This window comes from Thalassophryne amazonica, chromosome 19, assembly GCF_902500255.1.
Source record: "Thalassophryne amazonica chromosome 19, fThaAma1.1, whole genome shotgun sequence".
NCBI lineage: Eukaryota > Metazoa > Chordata > Actinopteri > Batrachoidiformes > Batrachoididae > Thalassophryne > Thalassophryne amazonica.
In genome coordinates, this window is record NC_047121.1 from 67,383,349 (window position 1) to 67,406,555 (window position 23,207).

The 23,207-nt window shown below is 39.9% G+C and overlaps 1 protein-coding gene across 6 annotated transcripts in view; it reads left to right on the forward strand.

Moving 5' to 3' along the window:
* Window positions 1–23,207, forward strand: part of lrrc9 (leucine rich repeat containing 9) — a 71,854-nt gene that overhangs the window by 43,724 nt on the left and 4,923 nt on the right. For 3 of the 6 annotated variants that reach the window (XM_034195411.1, XM_034195410.1, XM_034195413.1), the window contains 5 exons: window positions 1,824–1,960; window positions 6,107–6,324; window positions 7,130–7,198; window positions 10,998–11,126; window positions 13,890–14,462. In XM_034195411.1, the coding sequence (XP_034051302.1) occupies window positions 1,824–1,960; window positions 6,107–6,324; window positions 7,130–7,198; window positions 10,998–11,126; window positions 13,890–14,114 (778 nt within the window). In that variant the 3' untranslated portion in view covers window positions 14,115–14,462. Of the gene's footprint in view, window positions 1–1,823; window positions 1,961–6,106; window positions 6,325–7,129; window positions 7,199–10,997; window positions 11,127–13,889; window positions 14,463–23,207 lie in introns of those variants that run through there. The other 3 variants (XM_034195415.1, XR_004566791.1, XM_034195414.1) reach the window with 3 other exon arrangements.

Below are 23,207 nucleotides of genomic sequence, written 5' to 3' on the forward strand. Positions count from 1 at the left end.
GTTTAATGAGAGTGTCTTTTGTCTGCTTTTTGACTGCTGTACACTGTCACAAAAAGGCTTTCGATAGTTCAAGGTGTGTGTGCTAGAATTTTAACTTTGATCACATCATCTCAATATTAGCCTTACATGATCTCGACCAGAAAATTCTGAGAGTCTGGGATCTGAGCATTGTGTAAAGTTCACAGTGATCGAAAGCCCAAGCTCAAGCCCAAATCTGAATGACCCAGTAGAAACAAAATGAAAGTTTTGGTGTGGACTCATTAAAGTCATGTTCATACTGTACAGTGTGGCATCATGACAACCATTCCGTAAAGAAGAATGAGCCAAAATTCCTCATCAGCTTTACAATAGGCTGGCATCGTGTTATTGTTAATGTGTGGTTGGATGTTGCTGCTAAAGATTTTAGGCACTAACAGTTATTACATTTAGGGGCTGTTACCTTTACAGATTGGTTATCAACAGCAGGTGGTTGTGGTGGTATTTTACCTTTAATACAGTGCATCCGAAAAGTATTCACAGCACTTCACTTTTTCAACATTTTGTTGTTACAACCTTATTCCAAAATGGAGTAAATTAATTTTTTCCCTCAAAATTCTACTCACAACACCCCATAATGACAGCATGAAAAAAGTTGTTGGGTTTTTTTTTTTTTTTTTGCTAATTTTATTAAAATAAACAAAGAAATCACTCATACATAAGTATTATATTTTATTCACACCCTTTGCTCAATACTTTGTTGATGCACCTTTGGCAGCAATTACAGCCTCAAGTCTTCTTGAATATGATGCCACAAGCTTGGTGCACCTATCTTTGGGTAGTTTCCCCCATTCCTCTTTACAGCACCTCACAAGCTCCATCAGGTTGGATGGAGAGAGTTGGTGCACAGCCATTTTCAGATTTCTCCAGAAATGTCCAATTGGATTCAGGTCTGGGCTCTGGCTGGGCCACTCAAGGACATTCACAGAGTTGTCTCGAAGCCACTCTTTTGCTATCTTGGCTGTGTGCTTGGGGTAGTGCTGAAAGATGAACTGTCACCCCAGTCTGAGGTCAAGAGGGCTCTGGAGCAGGTTTTCATCCAGGATGTCTCTGTACATTGCTGCATTCATCATTTCCCTCAATCCTGACTAGTCTCCCAGTTCCTGCTGCTGAAAAACATCCCCACAGCATGATGCTGCCACCACCATGCTTCACTGCAGGGATGGTGCCTGGTTTCCTCCAAACATGACACCTGGCATTCACATCAGAGAGTTCAGTCTTTGTCTCATCAGACCAGAGAATTGGTCTCATCAGGCCACTGAGCTTATTAGGACCTTCAAAGCAGCAAAAATGTTTCTGTACCCTTCCCCAGATTTGTGCCTCGAGACAATCCTGTCTCAGTGGTCTCCAGTCATTTCCTTTGACTTCATGCTTGGCTTGTGCTCTGACATGCATTGTCAATTATGCGGTATTGTGTGTAGAATTTTCAGGGAAAAAAATTAATTTCATCCACTTTGGAATAAGGCTGTAAAGGTGAAGCACTGTGAATACTTTCTGGATGCACCATGAATAATTACTGAAAAACAAATTTTTGGTATTTAATGAGGTAAATCATAGTTTAGCAGAGGGCTGCAACCCTCTGCCAGTTTACTCAGTTTAACTTTGTTGGCTTAAATTTTCCATCTGTGACAATTAATTCTGCAGACATATTTAAAATGAAAATGGAGCAACTCAGAAAATTGCAAAATGTATGTCACAGCAACATAAGGAGGGCAGCAGAAAGGACAACAGAATGTTCATTTAACCACAGATGATTCAAACATTCTGTGTTTATGGCTGTGTTTAAGGGACCCTGGACCTGCTGGCAGCTTAGAGCCATTGATGGGCAGCCTTGAGGTGCTGCATTTGAGTCACAATGGAATTTCCAACTTGGCCAATCTGGAGCTCAGCAGGCTCACCAATCTTAAATCACTCTTCCTTCAAGGTATGTATGGTTGATGCACCACTTTTGCCTCATGAAACCCTTTCAGAGTGGCTTGTGGAGTCTGTGAAAAGGCAAGCTGCAATAGGCCTTAGTGCACATGGGAGATTAGGTGTGAAGAAAAGGAATATTTTTCTTTTCAACCTCTGTTGATGAGTTCTGATTTGAGGTCTGCGTTTTTCAGAGTGATTTGTGGCACAGTACAGACCTTTTTTTCTTTTTTATCTTTTGCTTAAAAACCTTTTATAGCTGCTTTTGTAATTTCAACGGCTTTTACACAACAGCAAATAACTAAATACTAAACGACTGTGTGTATTCTTTTTAAATGCTGAGTTTTTCATTTTCAGGCATGTAATTCTACTCTTTGGTAGAAGTGCTCTCTCTGTGTGTGTGTGTGTGTGTGTGCGTGCGCATACACACGTGTGTGTGTGTGTGTAAATATACACGCGCGTGCGCATACACACGTGTGTGTGTGTGTGTAAATATACACACACGCGCGCACACACACGTGTGTGTGTGTGTGTAAATATACACGCATGCGCACACACACGCATATATATATATATATATATATGCGTGTGTGTGCGCATGCGTGTATATTTACACACACACGCATACATATATATATACGAGGGCTGTCAATAAAGTAAGGGTCCTTTTTATTTTTTTCAAAAACTATATGGATTTCATTCATATGTTTTTACATCAGACATGCTTGAACCCTCATGCGCATGCGTGAGTTTTTCCACGCCTGTCGGTGACGTCATTCGCCTGTGAGCACTCCTTGTGGGAGGAGTCGTCCAGCCCCTCGTCGGAATTCCTTTGTCTGAGAAGTTGCTGAGAGACTGGTGCGTTGTTTGATCAAAATTTTTTCTAAACCTGTGAGACACATCGAAGTGGACACGGTTCGAAAAATTAAGCTGGTTTTCAGTGAAAATTTTAACGGCTGATGAGAGATTTTGAGGTGATCCTGTCGCTTTAAGGACTTCCCACGGTGCGAGACGTCGCTCAGCGCTCTCAGCCGCCGTCGTCAGCCTGTTCAAGCTGAAAACCTCCACATTTCAGGCTCTATTGATCCAGGACGTCGTGAGAGAACAGAGAAGTTTCAGAAGAAGTCGGTTTCAGCATTTTATCCGGATATTCCACTGTTAAAGGAGATTTTTTTAATGAAAGACGTGCGGACGGGTCCGCGCATCGGGACGCAGCCGACGCGGTGTGGCGGCACAGGAAAAACACCTCCGTGTTGATAACCATTTGTAAAATCCAGGCGGCTTTTGATGGCTTTCAGTGGAGTGAGTATATGAGAAACTGTTTAACAGGCAGGACATGTTCCAACTTGTCCTTAAGGCTTTCAACAGAGGTGTTTTTCCTGTGGCGGAGCATCGCGGCGGCTGCGTCCCGACGCGCGGACCCGTCCGCACGTCTTTCATTAAAAAAATCTCCTTTAACAGTGGAATATCCGGATAAAATGCTGAAACCGACTTCTTCTGAAACTTCTCTGTTCTCTCACGACGTCCTGGATCAATAGAACCTGAAATGTGGAGGTTTTCAGCTTGAACAGGCTGACGACGGCGGCTGAGAGCGCTGAGCGACGTCTCGCACCGTGGGAAGTCCTTAAAGCGACAGAATCACCTCAAAATCTCTCATCAGCCGTTAAAATTTTCACTGAACACCAGCTTAATTTTTCGAACCGTGTCCACTTCGATGTGTCTCACAGGTTTAGAAAAATTTTTGATCAAACAACGTGCCAGTCTCTCACCAACTTCTCAGACAAAGGAATTCCGACGAGGGGCTGGACGACTCCTCCCACAAGGAGTGCTCACAGGCGAATGACGTCACCGACAGGCGTGGAAAAACTCACGCATGCGCACGAGGGTTCAAGCATGTCTGACGTAAAAACATATGAATGAAATCCATATAGTTTTTGAAAAAAATAAAAAGGACCATTACTTTATTGACAGCCCTCGTATATATATATATATATGTGTGTGTGTGTGTGTGCGTGTATATTTAATCACCCACACACACGTGTGTGTGCGCGCGTGTATATTTACACACACACACACACATATATATATGTGTGTGTGTGTGTGTGTGTGTGTATTGGGGGTGTCACGGTACACAAAAGTCACGGTTTAGTACATATTTGTGTTTAAATGTCAGTGGTTGGTGTGAGTTCAGTAGAGGAGCTTTAATCTGAGCAGTACAGAGCTGCCATCAGACACTTTAACACTGTGAGACAGTTTAAATGTAAACTTTTTCATTAAACTTTTATGAATTGATTACATCTCTTGTCATTCGCGTTGGGTTGAAAGTGTTTTGTTTTTTTGTCTGTTTGTTTATGTTGTGTGACGTGTGAAGCCAGACTCCCTTCAATATTTTGTCCATTTTATAAGTTTGTTTTATTTTTGTGTAAATGACGGCATCTCATAAAACCTCACTCTGTACGGATTTGGAATTATTGTAAACAGTGTCGCTATTCGGTGGACGTCTCATTCGTGGAATTTAACACTAAATCATATAAAATGTCAATTTATAAATTGGTGGTGTTTTCTGTCTAAACTCGAATGCACACTGCTCTCAACACAAATGCATATCAGTACACTTTCACTTTCAGGTTCATGTTTCAGAAAAAAAAGATAAATTAACCAATTCCACTTATGGTCTCAAAGTTTCTGATTGGAATAATCTGTTCCCTCCCTTTAACTGACTGGTTCACTGTTTCCTTTTTTGCCTCAGAAATAGACATCGGACACAGCGGTGTGGCCACACCTCTTGCACTGAGGGTGTGGCCACGCCTCCTGCACAGAGCATGGAACTAGAGCAGAGGTCTCAAACCGGTTCCAGAAAGGGCCGAGAGAGTGCAGGCTTTCTGTGCAACCACCCACTCCAGCAGGTGATTTCACTGATTAACATCACTTTGAGCAGGTGAAATCAGTTAATCAGTGAAATCACCTGCTGGAGTGGGTGGTTGCACAGAAAGCCTGCACCCTCTCGGCCCTTTCTGGAACCGGTTTGAGACCTCTGAACTAGAGTGACATACAGACTGTGGAAATGAGATGAAATGTCAGTGACTTATGGAAACAAATAAGCATGTCTATCATACTGTGCAGTCATACTTATGTATTCTGCATGCAGTTCTGTGAACAGAACTCTCACGATGCCATATACGAGTATGTATATATATATATATATATATATATATATATATATATATATATATATATATATGTGTGTGTGTGTGTGTGTGCTCTGATGCACCCTGTAAGTGCGGTCTGTGATCAAACACATAGTCTTGGCTGCTGCTGCTTCACTATGCAAAGAATGTTTTCAAAGCTCTGGCTTTGCTATAAATATGCAACAAACCTATTTTATTTACACAGATCATCAACGGTGCACATCAGTCTCACTCTGTTTCATAAGCACGAAGTGGTAGCAGATACTTTACTTAAAATATGCACCAAATGTGTTTCTGATGGTTTATGCATGTAATATAAGTTTCTTGTCAGTCAATCACAGAGCGATTTCCACCCCACCCCCCAAAAAATGTCTTTCTTGTTGGTGTGGTTGTTTTTCATCTGTTTACAGAGGCGGTACATGGCGTCATCAGAGGGGCAAGGGATTGAATCCCCCCCCCAGTTTGTGTAAAGATCCATTTTTGAAGATATTTTAAAGACATTTTTGCATGTAGTAATAATAATAATAATGAGAATTAATAGATTTTTGAAAACTAAACATTGTTCAATTTGTATTACTCTGAATGTCCTGGTTTTACTGCTACAGATCTGCATTAAGTGGAAGCTGATGAGTCATAAAAAATGTTACTTGTTTAAAAAACAAAGAAATAAACAAATTAGTAAAAACATTAAGAAGCGGCTTGTTTTGAAAGTGTTTTTTTCTTAATGGATGGCAGAGGTGTTAAAGTGACAAATATATGCCATTCGATGGCATTTGATGTGCATTCTGCTCTGTGCAAGAGCAAAATTTAAAATGGAAGGATTGGATCAGGACTACGCACTGACAAATATTCAATATTAAATTATTCGGATTGCGTCAAAAACAAAACAAAAAAAACCCTGTGTGTGTTTGCACAGATCTGTAGTGTTGGTGTTTGAAGTCTTGTCTTTGTTTCATTTGTCTTCCCTACAGGTAATGAGATCAGGGATGTGGAGGGTTTGGAAGGGCTTTACCACCTTGAAAAGCTTGTTCTCGACAAGAACCGGATCAAATGCTTGACTGCAAACTCTCTAATAGCCCAGACAGCCCTGCTGGAACTGCATCTAGCTGGAAACAGGATCCAGGAACTGAATCACCTCGATGCTCTGACTAAACTGTGCAAGATTTTTCTTTGCACAAACAAACTACAGGTATAAATCCAGTGGCAGCCTCCTGACACATTTCACTTTTTGTCCCTGCATATTCAGATTTCCATTGAAACCACCTGAATCACTCAGACCAAACTGAATTCCCAAGGGTGCAGCCAAGGTCATAGTAAGCTTTTGCACAGATTTTGATTTCTCACCAACTGTTTCTGATTGGCTGATATGCAAACTGTGGCAAATGTTTTAAAAATGCATTATATTCAGTGTGCAGCACCATTATTTTCCGAGCATTTGCAAAGCAAGACTTAAGGGGGAGAAATTGTGTGTCATTACCACCCAACTGTGGCATGTGAGGGGTAGCATTAAGGAGAATCAACTTTGATTGAAGGTCACGGCTGTATGTGTCAAGAAAGAGGGGAACAATCAGGATAATCAGCTTGTCAGTCTGCTGTGCCTTTTCACACAGAGCAAGTGATTTGCACGCTTCTTGCCAGTTCTTTCTTCACTTCCTTTATGTTTTCATGCAGTTAATTAAGACTTAAAATATAGTAATCATTGAATTCATCTTCACAGTGGGGTGTGTTTGAATCACAGCCAAGTCCAGCCATATACCTCGGAATGAAACACACTTTACAATGTTGTGTCACCAAACTGTCATGAGATTAATGCAAGTTTATGCACATAATCTGTCATATCAGCTGCTTCTATCCTCCGCACACCAGAATTATGAAAGGTTTAACTCTGGTACATATGTCTCCATTATCAACATACGACAAGCTGTAGCAAAAAGTCAAATAAGGTGAAACTGTATAGGCAGTGAAAAATAAATAATGTTCTTTGCATTTTGCAGAACATCACAGAGCTTGAAAAACTAGACGTTCTTCCATCACTGACTGAGCTCTCTGTTGTTGGTAATCCTGTGAGTATTGTAGATGCTGTGAACTATATCAGCTGTATTCCATGATAACTTTTATGTTCTGAAACAGAGCAGCTAATGAATGGCTGCTGATGGTGATTATCATTTTTAGGATGTTTGCTACATTTTTCTATTTTGAGTTTTACAGAGTGAACTGAATATTCTAGATGTCAAGCTACAGGACACTTTCACTCAAACTATCAGAAGACCACTTTGCAGCATTTTCTTTAAATTCCTCCTCATTGTTTTTGGGCCATTACCACATTTGTGTTGCTTGATTCTTTCATTTGTCCGGCAGATAAGCATAGACATGGCTATGGGTTAGCAGTGCTAACTGTTAGCTCTCCTTTGGACGTCACATTGAGCTATCCACTGTACTCACATGCCCCTGTTTCCTCTCCAAGCCTTCATGGTCACATTCTTCCAAAAACAGATAAACTTGTGCGGCTTTCTCATAGACACATGTAGAAAACATGTAAAACATAAGTGCCAGTTGCTGCAAAGCAAAAATACCCCATGAATGAAAGTGACATTTCACCTGACTGAAAAAAAACCCTCAATACAACACCCAACTGTTGACAGTGCAATATATTCTGGGACAATTTTGCCTATATGTGATAGATAGATAGACATTAAGAACATTAAGATTATAATTAGGGTTGCCAACTCTCTGAAAAATAAATAAGGGACACCTCACTGGCAGTGCTGACCGGCCCATGGAAATATAGACTGGAATGGACGTGCGCGCCTCTATCTATTAGCGTCACTCAGGACAGGAAGGTGCCATTACTAAGGGTGGAAATGTGCAGCTCATCAATAATAAACTGACCGCTTTTTTGTACTAGCGTCACTATTTCTTAATGGATTTTAATAAATGTACGCTTGTTTCAAAGCCCTTTGAAAGCTCTTTCCAATGCACCTATGCATGTGTGGGTGAAAAAAAAACTTTTATGTAAAATGCAGAAATTTGGGGAAATTACGACAAACTGTGCTGCTTTTCTCGCTTTATTGTCGCTATTTGTTAACAGATTTTAGTAAAAGTAGGCTTGTTTTAAAGCCCTTTAATTGCTCCTTCTAATGAACCCATACATGTCTAGGTAGAAAAAAATGTTTTATGTAAAGTGTGGAAATTTGTGGAAAATATTCCATTCTGTTCATTTACTGTGATTTTTTTTTTCCTGTCATCATAATTCTCGATGGATTTTTATAAATGACGCTTGTAAGTTGTATTCATGCTAATTAAAAGGTCTAACGAACCCATACATGTCTGGATAAACAATCCTTATGTATTAAAATATAAATCTGAAGTATGCCTTACCATTGTGCTCATTTATCTTGCTGCTTTTTCCACTGTAATATTACTGCTAGACTTTTAATGACAACAACATATATATGATTTTTACTAACATTTTATTACAAGTAGATATAAAGCCATTCAGAATGTATGACTTTTGACCCTCAGTCAGGGTAAAAAGTACCTCCTCCATCCCCTCCAACCACACTGTTCAAATTTAAATGCCTCCTGTGACCACATGTACATATCATATTAAACAACAGCTGCAAGTATATATACATAAATATATTTAAACATTTTTGTTTCCGCATGTGAACGCAGCTTAATGAAAAGAACTTATGGTGTTGAATTATAGTCTCAGTATATTGACATTAAATTGCGGCATAACGACTTTAAAATAGACATTTGTTTTACATAATTACATTAAGGCTCTTGTACAGTTCATTCTAGCATTGGAGAATTTGTTTTTGTGGTTCGTGCAGTTGATGGTGAAGCACTGGCTGCCTTTTTTCTCCTCATATCGCTTCTGTTTAACAGGATCAAGGTCTCTCTCCACCCTCAGTAATGGCCGCCGTGGGGCACGCCGCTAGTCACGTGACGTCCATTCCAGTCTCTATTTCCATGGACCGGCCAACTGACCATTGCCGTCACCCTTCCCAGCGTGTGTGTGAAACGATTTTTAACCATTTGACTATTGACTTGACTGAATTTAAGTAGATGCACACATGCATTTGTTATGATATGAACATGCGGAAAACAAATTATTATTTAGTGCAAAATATTAAGTGCAAAATAAATTTTCACTCACAATTTCAATATGAGCATCCTGTCCTGCTTCAAAGTATATAAAAAAAATTAATTTAAAAATAAATCTTTCTCTGTCGTGTTATTGCTTAAAAGTGTATAAATTAACAAAAAAAAAAATCATCCAAAACAATGTAACAGTGAAAGTCTGAAAAAGTAAACAATATCTTCACAATACTTATAGCTGTTGTCACGCACCTTTTCCACCCAGCCATTTTCCTTTTCCCATTTGCCCATGTACTTTTGCTTTCTTTTTTGTTTTGTTTTTTCGAGGAGGAGTAATGACGTTACCGACATTGCTGTTTGTAGGCGTGTCTGCAGTGCCAGTGTCGGTGTCTGTGTCGGTATCAGCCATGCTACTTTGTTATGGTCGTCCGACGACCGTCGTCGGCTCATGATTCTCGTCCAGGATCTTCTTGCGAGCAGATGTCCCTCAACCAATGAGATAAGAGTGATTCTGTATCATCAACTCGTGTCTGTCAGCTCATTGGTGAAGAGCAGGAGAAAGGTTGGGATCATATTTACCGTAAGTTTCCATATAAAGCGCCAGTCAATTCCATTGACATTTTACAAACTTTTTGATTCTCACAGAAATACGGGACAAACTGCGTCCCGTTTCAGGTCAGTACGGAACGCACACTTTTATTTCCAAATAAGGGACGATTACGTTTTTCAAGGGACGGTTGGCAACCCTAATTATAATTTCTCAACTTTTGCATGTTGTAAGCAGCCAAGAACAAAAAAGTCTAAAGTCTTCTTTTAAAAACTTCAGTAAAACTTGACTGCCTGACTTCAGCAGGTAAACTATTCCAAAATCTTACAGCACAAGATAAAAAAATTAAAAAGTTAAAATTACACCTTGGCAGACACAGAGACTTAAATCAACAGTAACATAATCAACTCTGAGACACAACAACATAGTTAAACACAGAGAGTGTTAACAGTTTAATATATAATGTTATTAACATTGAAGTGCTTGACTGATATTTTAACAGCCCAGTTTCAATTATGTTGCAGGTTCAGTGTCTCACTTAAACCATCCGCAACATTAACCCCATGTAACTCCATGGTTTCAAATTAAGCAATTCCATAAAATGCTGTGTTCTGTGCTTCAAACTGGCCAGCATCAGCAACAAATCTGTTGGCCAAATGGCTGTGTGTTTTTGGCCTGGTTACGTCACCCATCTGGACTTCACGGATCTGGCGTGAGGAGTGTGAGTTGCTAGCGTCGTCCATAGGGTCATCCTCAGCTGTGGTAGCCTCTTTACTGGTTGACCTCATCCCCCTTTCTCCCATGGGGGGATTAATCTTGCCAGGAGCCACCCTTGAGACAGTATCCCTGCTGCTAACCGCATGCAGTCACCACTGTACCCATGTTCACAATCCAAAATCTGCGTCTGCCTTTCCTCTGAGGCGCCATTGGCATACAGTCAGAACTGAATCCCAGCAGCAGTGTCCTACAGGAACAGGCAGTTCTATGGATGGACTGGCTGCATTTGTATCCAGTCCAGAGGGTGCCCTCAGCTGGAGGGAAAAGGGGCCAGCGAGCTATCTGCTACTGTCAGCTGGGTCTCAAGAATAGAAAATTTGAGGGATCACCTACTACCGTATTTTCTTCTTGTTAGTTAGTGTCACTTCAGATGATAAAATGGTTGGATTTTGCTTATTTTTTTCAGATGTAAACCTTTATTTTATTTTTTCCAGGTAGCCCAGCAGTCTGTCCACAGGCTAGCTGTCTTGCACCGTCTGTCCAGGTTGCAGGTCCTGGATGGAGAGATGATCACTGAGGAGGAACGGGCAAGGGCTGAACTCCTCCTTTGTGGAGAAGAATCAGTGAGCTCTTCATCTTCAGCACATACTACAAAACATGCAATAAGCACATCAAAAATGAAAATTGTTACATTTAAACAATTTTTAAGTTAAGGAACAGAATCTTTGTAAAATCCTATAGTGATACTCTTTATATTATGAGGGATATGCCAGATCAATATTTTGGATGAGTGTCAGCTCATTATTGATGAAAATGATGGATTTATTATTGGAAATTTAAAAAAAATCCAATCTGGCCAACACGGTGACTTTATGTTTAGTACTGTTGCCTCAGAGCTAGAAGGTTCTAGATTTGCATCCCACTTGGTCCGTTTAGTGTGGAATTTGCATATTCTCCCTGTGTTTGTTTGGATTCCCTCCGGGTGCTCTGACTTCCTCATGCTTCCAAAGACAGGCAGATTAGGTGACTTGGTGACTCGAAACTGATTGTAGGTGTGAATGAGAGTGTGAATGTTTGTCTGTCTGCGTGTTGGCCCTATGATAGACTGGTGGCCTGCCTAAGTGTACCCCATTTCTCTCCCTCTCCCCACTGCGATAGCCCCACATGACCCATAACTGAATTAAGCGGATTTAGAAAATGAATGAAATCCGATCTGATCCTGCACATCTGAGTCATGTTATAGTCTATATATATTTACCTTGTAGAATATTTGTTTTGCAGTTTGAGTTGATGTCTTACGACATGGAAAATGCTATTGTATTGGTATCGGTATCAGCAGATACTGAAGATTCCAGTAAAAGAAACTGATGTGTGCCAGTACCGGTGATTAATTGTGATTATTTTCATATTACTGTTCATAGTCTGACAGAAATGTTTTATTTTTAATATTGATACTGTATAAATAGTTTAGGGCATTTAAAAGCTAGATGGCTTTAGCCTTGACCTTTTTCACTTAGCTACATGTTTTGTTTTTTCAGTATATTTATTATGTATTTTCCTTTTTTTATTTGATTTAATCTTTTCATTCAGTTATTTGTTGTTATTACATGAGTTTGCTAATTGAAATAATCAATCAATCAAATCAAATAAATCAAGTCAGTATCAGTATTGTAGCGGACATAAAAAAGTGGTATTGTGGGTATTGTGCAATCAGTAATACTTTCATATAGTCTTTGCAATACTGTAGTAATAAGACTGACTTACAAATGAACAAAGGCACTGGTCGAATCAGTGCTCCTAATTGTCCTTATCATTTAAGATGAATACAAACTGAAAGAAAGGAAACAATAACAAAGAAAACAGCAGCCACCAAAAACAAAGGAGGGGATCATACCCTTCAGTCCAGCTGATTCGATCTCCATGTAATGGACAGAGCCGTAATTCATGCACAGCTCTGAATTAAAAGCAGCCTAAGCCTTCTGGCATCATCCTGCTGATTAGATGAAATGTGCCCGGCCGATAATGCACCAGTGGATTTACTCCCTATTAGCTAGGTCAACATGACCCACTCTGCTTGTTGTGATGTGGAAATGACAGTGCAGAGATTTTGGTTTTTCTCATTAAGAGCTCAAACACAAACCTCCCCCTCATTGACCCTTCAGACTATAGTCTCAGTTGTCATTCCATGCCCTGCATCTGCTTTTGTTTGAAAGCCAATGTTGTTATTGAGAAGCATTAATCATTCTTTTAGTCTTTTCTAGTTCTATTTCTGGTGATAGCTACTGCAAAAAATAAATAAATAAATTTCTCACTGGGATTAAATGGTAAATGGCCTGCATTTATATAGCGCTTTTCCATCTGCATCAGACACTCAAAGCGCTTCACAAATAATGCCTCACATTCACCCCGATGTGAGGGTGCTGCCATGCAAGGCACACACTACACACCGGGAGCAATAGGGGAATGAAGACCTTGCCCAAGGGCCCTTACTGATTTTCCAGTCAAGCTGAGATTCTTCTAGTCTCAAGCCCAACACCTTAACCACTAGACCATCACCTCCCCTTGATTAATTAAGTATTTCTGACTGATTTTTAATGCCTACAGTATATGTGGCCAAACAAACACTTTTAGCACCAATTTGTCTAGTGTGTACTATAAAGTAAAACTAGAAGGGCACTCAGAGAGCACAGGCCAGTCATCCACTTTTCTATGATATACCCCCAAAATGTGGGCATCAAAACTACTGGATCTGTCCAAGCTCACCAAGGAGTGGCCCCAGGATTTTTTCTGTTATTTTTTTTTTTTCAACATTGGGAGATTGAAGGGTTTTTTTTTCATTCATATTTTAGGAAATATTTCATGGCTTCTCATTAAAAATTCATAATAATTAAAATAACATCATCTCGGTATGGGAACCCCCCCATTTTTGTTTGTATTCTCACTCAATCATACACATTCATAAATACATTCACGATAAATATGCCTGCATATTTTTCCCCCAAAACCTCATGAAATATTTCCTGAGAAACTGATAAAAATGTAATAAATAAATAAAACCTCATCTTGCAATGTTAAAGTGGAGTAAAAATATTCTGGATCTGCCCTTTGATTCAGTTCTCCAATATTTAATGCGTTCCTCTTTGGCCTCATGCCAAATCAGTCTTGTAGCTTTTGCGTAATCTTGCTGGCAGATAGACGGATGGATAGCATGGATTGATAGACAGATGGTATTGAAAGCGTAATCTCCTTTGCAGAAGAAAAATTTGCTGCAGTACATGCATGCACTGTAACAGATCATTTTAAACATTATCTGAATGTATGGTTATGTTCTTCAGTTCTGTCGTGGAGCATTATACTGATTCCTCTTGTTGTTATATTTTTTGTAGTTATGCTGCCCGTCCACTGAACCGATATTTCCTTTACCTGATATAAACCCAACTGGCTTTCTGCCTCTCATGCCTCATAACACTCCCATCAGAGAAATGAGTGTGAGTAGCAGACATCGTAACTCCTTGCGTGGACATGAGGTGACGGCAAGTAACGTGGATGATGCCCAACCTCACTGCAAGTGTGAGTTTGATATTTCTTCCTTTCATTTTCACAAACACTAGTCTTTAGATCAGCTTGTAGTGTCTGTTATTAAAGGGGTTGCATTGTGCCGGATAACTTTTTTTTAATTTAGTTTTTAAAGTTGAATGTTCTGGTGTTAAGATAAGATAAGACTAACTTTATTTATCTTGAAGGAAATTATTTTGCCAGAGTACAGAAACAGTAAACAGTGAACAATTTTTTTTTAACAATAAGTACAAAAAAAGTTATGCCAAATGACTGGAAGACATTTGCACAAGATGTTGGACAATATTGCACATAACTCTGAATAACTGTTCATTTACAGAAGGAGGAGGAATTTTACAGTCTGATTGCAACAGGTAGGAAAGACCCCCTGTGGCGTTCTGTGGTGCACCTTGGTGACTGTTGTGTGGGCCGATGTACTGCTGGCCCACCACCAGAGGGCGCCCTGCCTGAAGTGCGGGCTTCAGGCACGAGAGGGCGCTGCCGCCATGGACACAGCCGGGGGTGACAGCTGTCGCTCATTACCTCTTGACAGCTGTCACCCATCTACTCAACATCATCTCACTCCATAAAGACCAGACGTCATCTCCACCTCGTTGCCGAGATATCATACTTCATTGGAGGTAATATCCTCAGCCATTTGTGTTTCTGATAAGCTGTATATTGTGAGTGTTTGCAGGAGTACTGGTCCCTCTTCTTGTGGAGGCTGAGTGAGTGCAGGACAGCACTCTTTTCCTCTGAGGGATCACTGTAAATACCTCAGCATTCTGAGTGAGAGGTGGAGGTGGCATTCCCACCGTTGTTGTTACTGGGTGTACACACACCCACATTTGACTGTCTTTGTTCTTCGCCAGCAGTACCAGATCCGACAGTCGGGGACGGTGATCACCTGGGAATTCGGGACTTGGCGGCTCCAGTATTCACCAGGTTCTGGGGCGGCGGAAATCGTGTGGTTCCGGCTCTTCTTAGGACAGACGTCTTCTATCCTCGAGCCTGCCCACACGTCACCTTTGTGTATTGACTGTTATGATATTCTGAGATTGTCTGTATGTTCGTTGTGCACATTCACAACATTAAATTGTTATATTTTGGCTCATCTATTGACCGTTCATTTGCGCCCCCTGTTGTGGGTCCATGTCACTACACTTTCCCAACACTGACTTCAGCCATAGATATTAGTATGCTGTCATCAGTGTGGCATGCATGAGGCGGGAGGTGTTGTCCAGGATGCTGAGCAGCTTCCTAGGCATCCTCCTCTCTGACACCTCCACCACATACTCCAGCTCAACCACCAGGACTGAGCCAGCTCTCCTGATGAGCTTGTTCAATTTGTTTGTGTCAGCTGCCTTCAGCCTGCTGCCCCAGCACACCACAGCGTAGAAGACCACTGAGTGATAAATATTTGCAACATATTTTTGCAGACATTGAAAGATCTGAGCCACCTGAAGAAGAACAGTCGGCTCTGGGCTTTCTTATACACAGCATCTGTGTTTACAGTCCAGTCCAGTTTGTTGTCTATGTGGACACCCAGGTATTTGTAGTAGTTCACAATGTCCAGCTCTGTTCCATTGACAGTAACAGGGTTCGGATGGGTCTTTCTTCTTCTGAAGTCCATCACCAGCTCCTTCGTCTTAAATAATGTTGAGCTGCAGGTGGTTGAGTCCACACCACTCCACAAACCTGTCCACCACAGTCCTGTACTCAGGTTCCTGGTCACTGGCGATGCAGCCCACAATAGCAGAGTCCTCTGAAAACATCTGCAGGTGGCAGGACTGTGACCAATTAATTGTTGTTTAACATTTGTTAACAATTGTTAAACATCCACAAACTCCAACAGGTCTCTGTCTGAAACCTATATACGGTAAACAGAAGTTATGCTGGACACATATTGTTTTTGACATATGTCACAGATGTCCATATGTGGACTCCGGCTGGCAGTTTGAGGCATGTCATATTATCTGGTTTAGATTTAACTATGGTTTGTGGGTAAAAGACAGAAAAGTGGGTGTGGCAAGCAACAGCTAATTTTCATTAAAAAGAAGTAGCCACAGAAACAGGACACTTTTTTAGAGAATTTTAATGTTAATTTTTTTTTTGTGACAAACTTTAATGTGTTTGAAGGATACTGCAACACTGTAGACGTTGAAAAGGTGCATAGTACGATCCCTTTAAATGGATATTTGTATTTTTCAACTGACATTACAGTTGGAGGGATGAAGGTGATTTCCAAAAACTGTGAACAGAACTCATGTTGTCACAGTGCTGGTTCAGACACTTTCACCCACACTGTTCAATTCCAGTCTCAGCCAAGAAGAAGAAACACTACAGCGTTGCCCCGAGAGCGACCAAGGTCACCTTCAGAAACATGCAAAGAGCTGGAGCTGCCCTGTCAAATCTTGTTCCTGATGGAAAGAGAGCTATCATACCTTATACCCACCTGGAGCAACATACAGTAGTGTTCAGAATAATAGTAGTGCTATGTGACTAAAAAGATTTATCCAGGTTTGAAGTATATTTCTTATTGTTACATGGGAAACAAGGTACCAGTAGATTCAGTAGATTCTCACAAATCCAACAAGACCAAGCATTCAAGATACGCACACTCTTAAGGCTGTGAAATTGGGCTCTTAGTAAAAAAAAGTAGAAAAGGGGGTGTTCACAATAATAGTAGTGTGGCATTCAGTCAGTGAGTTTGTCAATTTTGTGGAACAAACAGGTGTGAATCAAGTGTCCCCATGTAAGGATGAAGCCAGCACCTGTTGAACATGCTTTTCTCTTTGAAAGCCTGAGGAAAATGGGACGTTCAAGACATTGTTCAGAAGAACAGCGTAGTTTGATTAAAAAGTTGATTGGAGAGGGGAAAACGTATACGCAGGTGCAAAAAATTATAGGCTGTTCATCTACAATGATCTCCAATGCTTTAAAATGGACAAAAAAAAAAAAAAAAAACAGACGCATGGAAGCAAACGGAAAACAACCATCAAAATGGATAGAAGAATAACCAGAATGGCAAAGGCTCACCCATTGATCAGCTGCAGGATGATCAAAGACAGTCTGGAGTTACCTGTAAGTGCTGTGACAGAAGACGCCTGTGTAAAGCTAATTTATTTGCAAGAATCCCCCGCAAAGTCCCTCTGTTAAATAAAAGACGTGCAGAAGAGGTTACAATTTGCCAAAGAGCACATCAACTGGCCTAAAAAGAAATGGAGGAATATTTTGTGGACTGATGAGAGTAAAATTGTTCTTTTTTGGTCCAAGGGCCACAGACAGTTTGTGAGACGACCCCCAAACTCTGAATTCAAGCCACAGTTCACAGTGAAGCCAGTGAAGCATGGTGCAAGCATCATGATATGGGCATGTTTCTCCTACTATGGTGTTGGGCCTATATATCACATACCAGGTATCATGGATCAGTTTGGATATGTCAAAATACTTGAAGAGGTCATGTTGCCTTATGCTGAAGAGGACATGCCCTTGAAATGGGTGTTTCAACAAGACAATGACCCCAAGCACACTAGTAAACCAGCAAAATCTTGGTTCCAAACCAACAAAATTAATGGCTCTCAGATGTAAAGAAATCATGAAAAACTGTGGTTATACAACTAAATACTAGTTTAGTGAGTCACAGGATTGCTAAAAAAGCAGTTTGAACATAATAGTTTTGAGTTTGTAGCGTCAACAGCAGATGCTAATATTATTGTGAACACCCCCTTTTCTACTTTTTTACTAATAGCCCAATTTCATAGCCTTAAGAGTGTGCATATCATGAATGCTTGGTCTTGTTGGATTTGTGAGAATCTACTGGTACCTTGTTTCCCATGTAACAATAAGAAATATACTCAAAACCTGGATTAATCTTTTTAGTCACATAGCACTACTATTATTCTGAACACTACTGTACAAGGTTGACTTTAAAAATAGGACTTTTTTCACATTCTTACATACATATGTATGACATTAGTTTTAAATAATACACTCTGATGTGTTTTCCAGATTTCCAGTTGATGGAAAACATCCACCCACGTAACTTCTGTATGGTATATAGTTGTTACCAGTAGTTTGCGTTGTCACATTTTTATGCCTTTTATATATAATTAGGAAAATGCAGCTACGCATAAGCATATATTATTTTTATTTGTGAAGACAAGGATAGAAAAGTGGCTGTAAATAATTATTATTTTTGTTTGTTTGACTGTTGGAATTGTATGCAAAAAAAACCCTCTGAATATTGTTTTTGGTGCTAAAAAATTGAGGTTGCTTAAATTGGGCGTATAGTGCAGCCCTTTCAAATACGATTACTCTGACTTCATCTTCTGTCCACATATGTAGATCACTAACCATGGTAATCTGAGGATGAGAGGTTTTCTGCCATTTCTGCTACGATCCCATCCTTTGGCTGCAAATGTGAAAAAATATCTGCAGATGTGAGGGCACGTGAGGCTGGCATGTCACGCCCACTAGGTCAAACGCATTCCCAGCAAGTGGATAATCCATCTTTAGCACACCTCTCTGTGGACAATAATCTGCAGTCAGTCAGATGTAATCTTGACTGAGGTCCAAATGGGTTTTAGAGATTGTCAGTTTTATCATGTTAGCCTCTTTGCAAAACCACACCACAGTTTCCCCTCTTAACAGTCAAACATCAGGTGTTGTAACAGGAAAGGAACCGCTCACTTCCTCCACTTGACAGTTTTGTTTTTAAGATAACACAACCTTCGCTGTCATACACAGAAACCACTGTAACTGCCTTCAAGTGTGGAAGACACCATTTAGACTGAAAAACATTTCACCTGTGATCTAATAATAATTATTATGGTAAAAAGATTGGATCATGTTCACATCTTTAGTCTCATAATCCACCAAGACACAAAGTCTTTGCTATTCTTTATGTAACTTAACACCATTTCATAACCACTACAGTACATAACATAAAGAACAAGTTCACAATTTACCACCCGAATCATATTGAAACACTGTTTGTATACTCACCGGCCTCGGAGGATGTTCATTCAGTTGTTTAATTTTGTAGAAAAAAAAGCAGATCACAGACATGACACAAAACTAAAGTCATTTCAAATGGCAACTTTCTGGCTTTAAGAAACACTATAAGAAATCAGGAAAAAAAAATTGTGGCAGTCAGTAACGGTTACTTTTTCAGACCAAGCAGAGGGAAAAAATATGGAATCACTCAATTCTGAGGAATAAATTATGGAATCACCCTGTAAATTTTCATCCCCAAAACTAACACCTGCATCAAATCAGATCTGCTCGTTAGTCTGCATCTAAAAAGGAGTGATCACACCTTGGAGAGCTGTTGCACCAAGTGGACTGACAGGAATCATGGCTCCAACACGAGAGATGTCAATTGAAACAAAGGAGAGGATTATCAAACTCTTAAAAGAGGGTAAATCATCACGCAATGTTGCAAAAGATGTTGGTTGTTCACAGTCAGCTGTATGAACTGAATGAACATCCTCCGAGGCCGGTGATTCCATAATTTTTGCCAGGGGTTGTACTCACCTTTTGACAGTTCTGTCATATGAGAGAAATCCCTTCTAACTCAACGTAACATTTTTTTCAATTCTTAAAATTTTTATTGTGTACCCATAACTATTAACATGTTCTTGCATGATTATTTAGAACACGTATTACTGGTGATATTGTTAATATATATAGTATGCCCATTGGGGGTACTTACACTATAAATGTCCAGTGAAGAGTCAACATTCACTTTTGTTCACGTTTCAAGAAAGTTGAAAGGGTGGAAAAAACTAGGTTAGTTGGTTTGGCAAATAATTGTCACTTCTGCCTTGCCTAGTTTAACAGAGAGGCTTACATTATGATGTATTTTATGTTGGACCTATGCCATTTATGTTGTCTGATTTTGTATTTATTCTGTTCTTTGCAATACCAATCATAAATTTAATATTATTGAAAAGGGTTTTGTTGTTGTTGAGAGAGACTTTCAAAGCAAGATCTGTGCATGGTATCAGCAGGAAACAACTTTGAAATATCTTCCAAGACTGATGCAGGGCTGAATTAAAACCAGCCTATTTTTTTTCTTCAGATGTTGGTGGACCAGTAACACACCAATAATTTAAAAAGTAGGTTGCTCACATTATTTTATGCCATTTTGAGTGCTCAGTGGATTTAGGGGAAATCAGCCGAACGCCTGAAAACTTTGAACATGTTCAAAACCGTCCCAAATCTGTTCAAGGGGGCTCGTGTGAAAGAGTTGCATAACCTTGTGATGGCTGCTTTGTTTACTCACATTAATAACTTCTTAAATTAGTTTTTCAAGCAAAGAATTTCTTTCAAACAAAGCAATAGTCAAAGGTGAGTACAGGACTTATATGTTTGAACACTAACAGTGTTTTAATATCACTAGGTTTGTAAAAACAAAAGGTGAACATGTTTTTAGAGTTGAGTGCAAAATTTAAGCAATATACAATTTTGATGTATAATAAATAAAACATCAGTATACTTAAAACTATAAAGCACTTTATGGCAAATCACCTTTTGAAAATGTGCAGGACTTCCCATTGGTGCATGATGAAAGCTATTAAAGCAGTACTGTCACTTTCCAGCAAATGTTAATGTAGAACGCCCCACTTGTGTCTGTTCTCCATGTAAGGTGGGGTTGCGTCAAGAAGGATGTCCGGTGTAAAATCTGCACCAAATCAACATGACCCCGTGCTCACCGAAAGTGGAAAAGGGAGAAAGCGCTTACTACCTACCACTTCATCATGAAGCTGTATAACTTCTGATGCAACACACAAAAGTTTCACAGAAAAAAAAAGATTTCACAGAAAACCGCCACATTGGCAGTAATGGTCATTATCCCATAGCAACAAATGCATTGGTTAGATTATTTAACTTCTTCCCAAACATTTATTTATGTTCTCCACTCAGATTGCAATAGCCAATCACACATTAGCCTTTCTGTCCATGATTTACCTGTATTTTGGCATGCTTGGCGCCAGAAAGTTATGTTGGATCCAAAACGATCCAAAAAAGCTAGGAACAAAAGTTATATTGGATCGGTTCCCACTGACCAATAGCGTTAGACCTTACTGCCAACAGCTAGCCAATCAGAATGCGGCATACGAAGGTCAGGGACTAGCTGACACGCTGGTTGAAAAAATGACAACAAACATGTCAACAACAGCAGAAAATCGTCTGCCAGCGAGGTTTGCTGAGTTCACAGAGGAGGAACTGGAGGGGGGGTGGAGAACATAACAATTGATGGATGGCAAGTCGTCCAACATAGAGAAATATTGGATATATACTGGGATATAACTTTTCTTCATCCAGTATTTCTCTATGTTGGACTCCTTACCATCCATTATTTGTACAATGTCTGTTTCATGATTCAGAAGAGGTTCGGAAATCTGTTGTAACATGAAATACCCAGCATTTAACTGATGGAAAAAGAAGCAGACGACTAGTTCTGCTGTTGACCTTTGGTGAACCTTTGTCATGAAACGCTGACGGCATGCTGCCATGCTGCTGATATTATGCCACCGTACAGTTAGCAGCTTGCTAATTTCTCACTGTGAGTGAACTTAGGGCTTTGTGTTAACTGTGGACAACTACACCGAGCAAACAGGAGTTTTAATAAAGATGTCTGTCACTTACGTCAGAGAGATTTAAAACAAGGCATTTTAGGCCTAAATTTTTTTCTGGCATATGGTATTTCTACACACACTGACAAAACTGTGAGACTTTGAGGATGTTTAACATGACCTCTTCTATTTTACTCTTCCTTTTTAGATATTTAGATATACCTTAGTATACTACTTGTAGCATAGTTCCACCTTAGAATAGGAATATATAAGATATACCTACTGAATTTTCATGACAGGCTGACCCTATGTAACTAAAAGTTTTTTATTTATTTATTATTTTTCACAATATGACCTCTTTAATATTTCTTCCAGCAAATTTAACTTTTTTTCTTCTTCTTCTTCTTTTGTAATGCTGTGGCCACTAGGTGTCCTTAGAGTTCCATGAGTATTTCATTTAACGACTCGTCTACCTGTTTGGTCGGAAGTTTGAAATGTGTTTGCAGCTTCTTTTTTTTTAAATCTGAACATGTGAGGCATGTGCCAGTTGTAGGCGCTAAAAATGAAAAGCCCTCCTCAAATAAGCTCCTCTAATGCATGCGCTTAACTTCACTTAATTTGTGTTAATTCCCAACATTAAGCGGGGCTAATGACTGTGCAAGTGAGTGTGCTGTCATTACCTTGCTCTGCCAGACATCAAATGGCAGCAGATGGACTCGCTGTGGACAGAGAGAGAGAAAGGCACTCTAATGCACATATTTGGGGGCTCAGTGAGAGCGCTCTGTGCATGCAAAGATAATTCCATGCTTTATAATTTTGCAGTATGTGGAGTATGGAGACATTATTAGTGTGTAAAAGGTAACGGTTTTCTGTTCCATCCTGTATGTTTCTCTTCTCATGTTTGTCAGCATTTCCAACACTGAAATGGCATTAGCATAAAGATTCTGAATAATTCATCACTTTTGAGTGAACCCAGATGCACCGTGCTCTCTCTGTCTCTCTCTCTCTCGCCTTTTCCTTGCTCCTCCATGTGAGGAGACCACATGGTTTGTAGCCAGTTTAATGGGATGGAATGTGACAGGTTATGTTTTCATCTGGCTGATATGGAGCTTGGCTTTGGCACGAGGGCGGGGAGGGAAAGTGAGTTTCTACTGTTAGAGTCCAGATTCATAATTAGACATGTTAGTGCTTGTTGTGAATCAGTAATACTAACCCCAACCCCAGACCCCCATTTCACACACATGTAGAAAAACTCATGCTCGGTATGGGGCCATTACTGCTGCTCCTCTGGTTCCCTACATTTGCTGTGTCTGTGCATTCACAGCACCATTAGTCCAAGACTGTGAATAATTGCTGAATGGACCATGTTTTCACTACTCAAGTTCCAGTGTTGGGGGTGAAGTGAGAGAGATGAGTGCGCTTGATTGATGTCTGATGCAAAAGATCATTTTGTGTCTGCAGTGCAGATTGACGCATTGTGTACAAGATCATCTATATCCACATGCATCACATTTAATATTTTAATAAGTGCCGCTCAGTTACAGTGCATCTGGAAAGTATACTTTT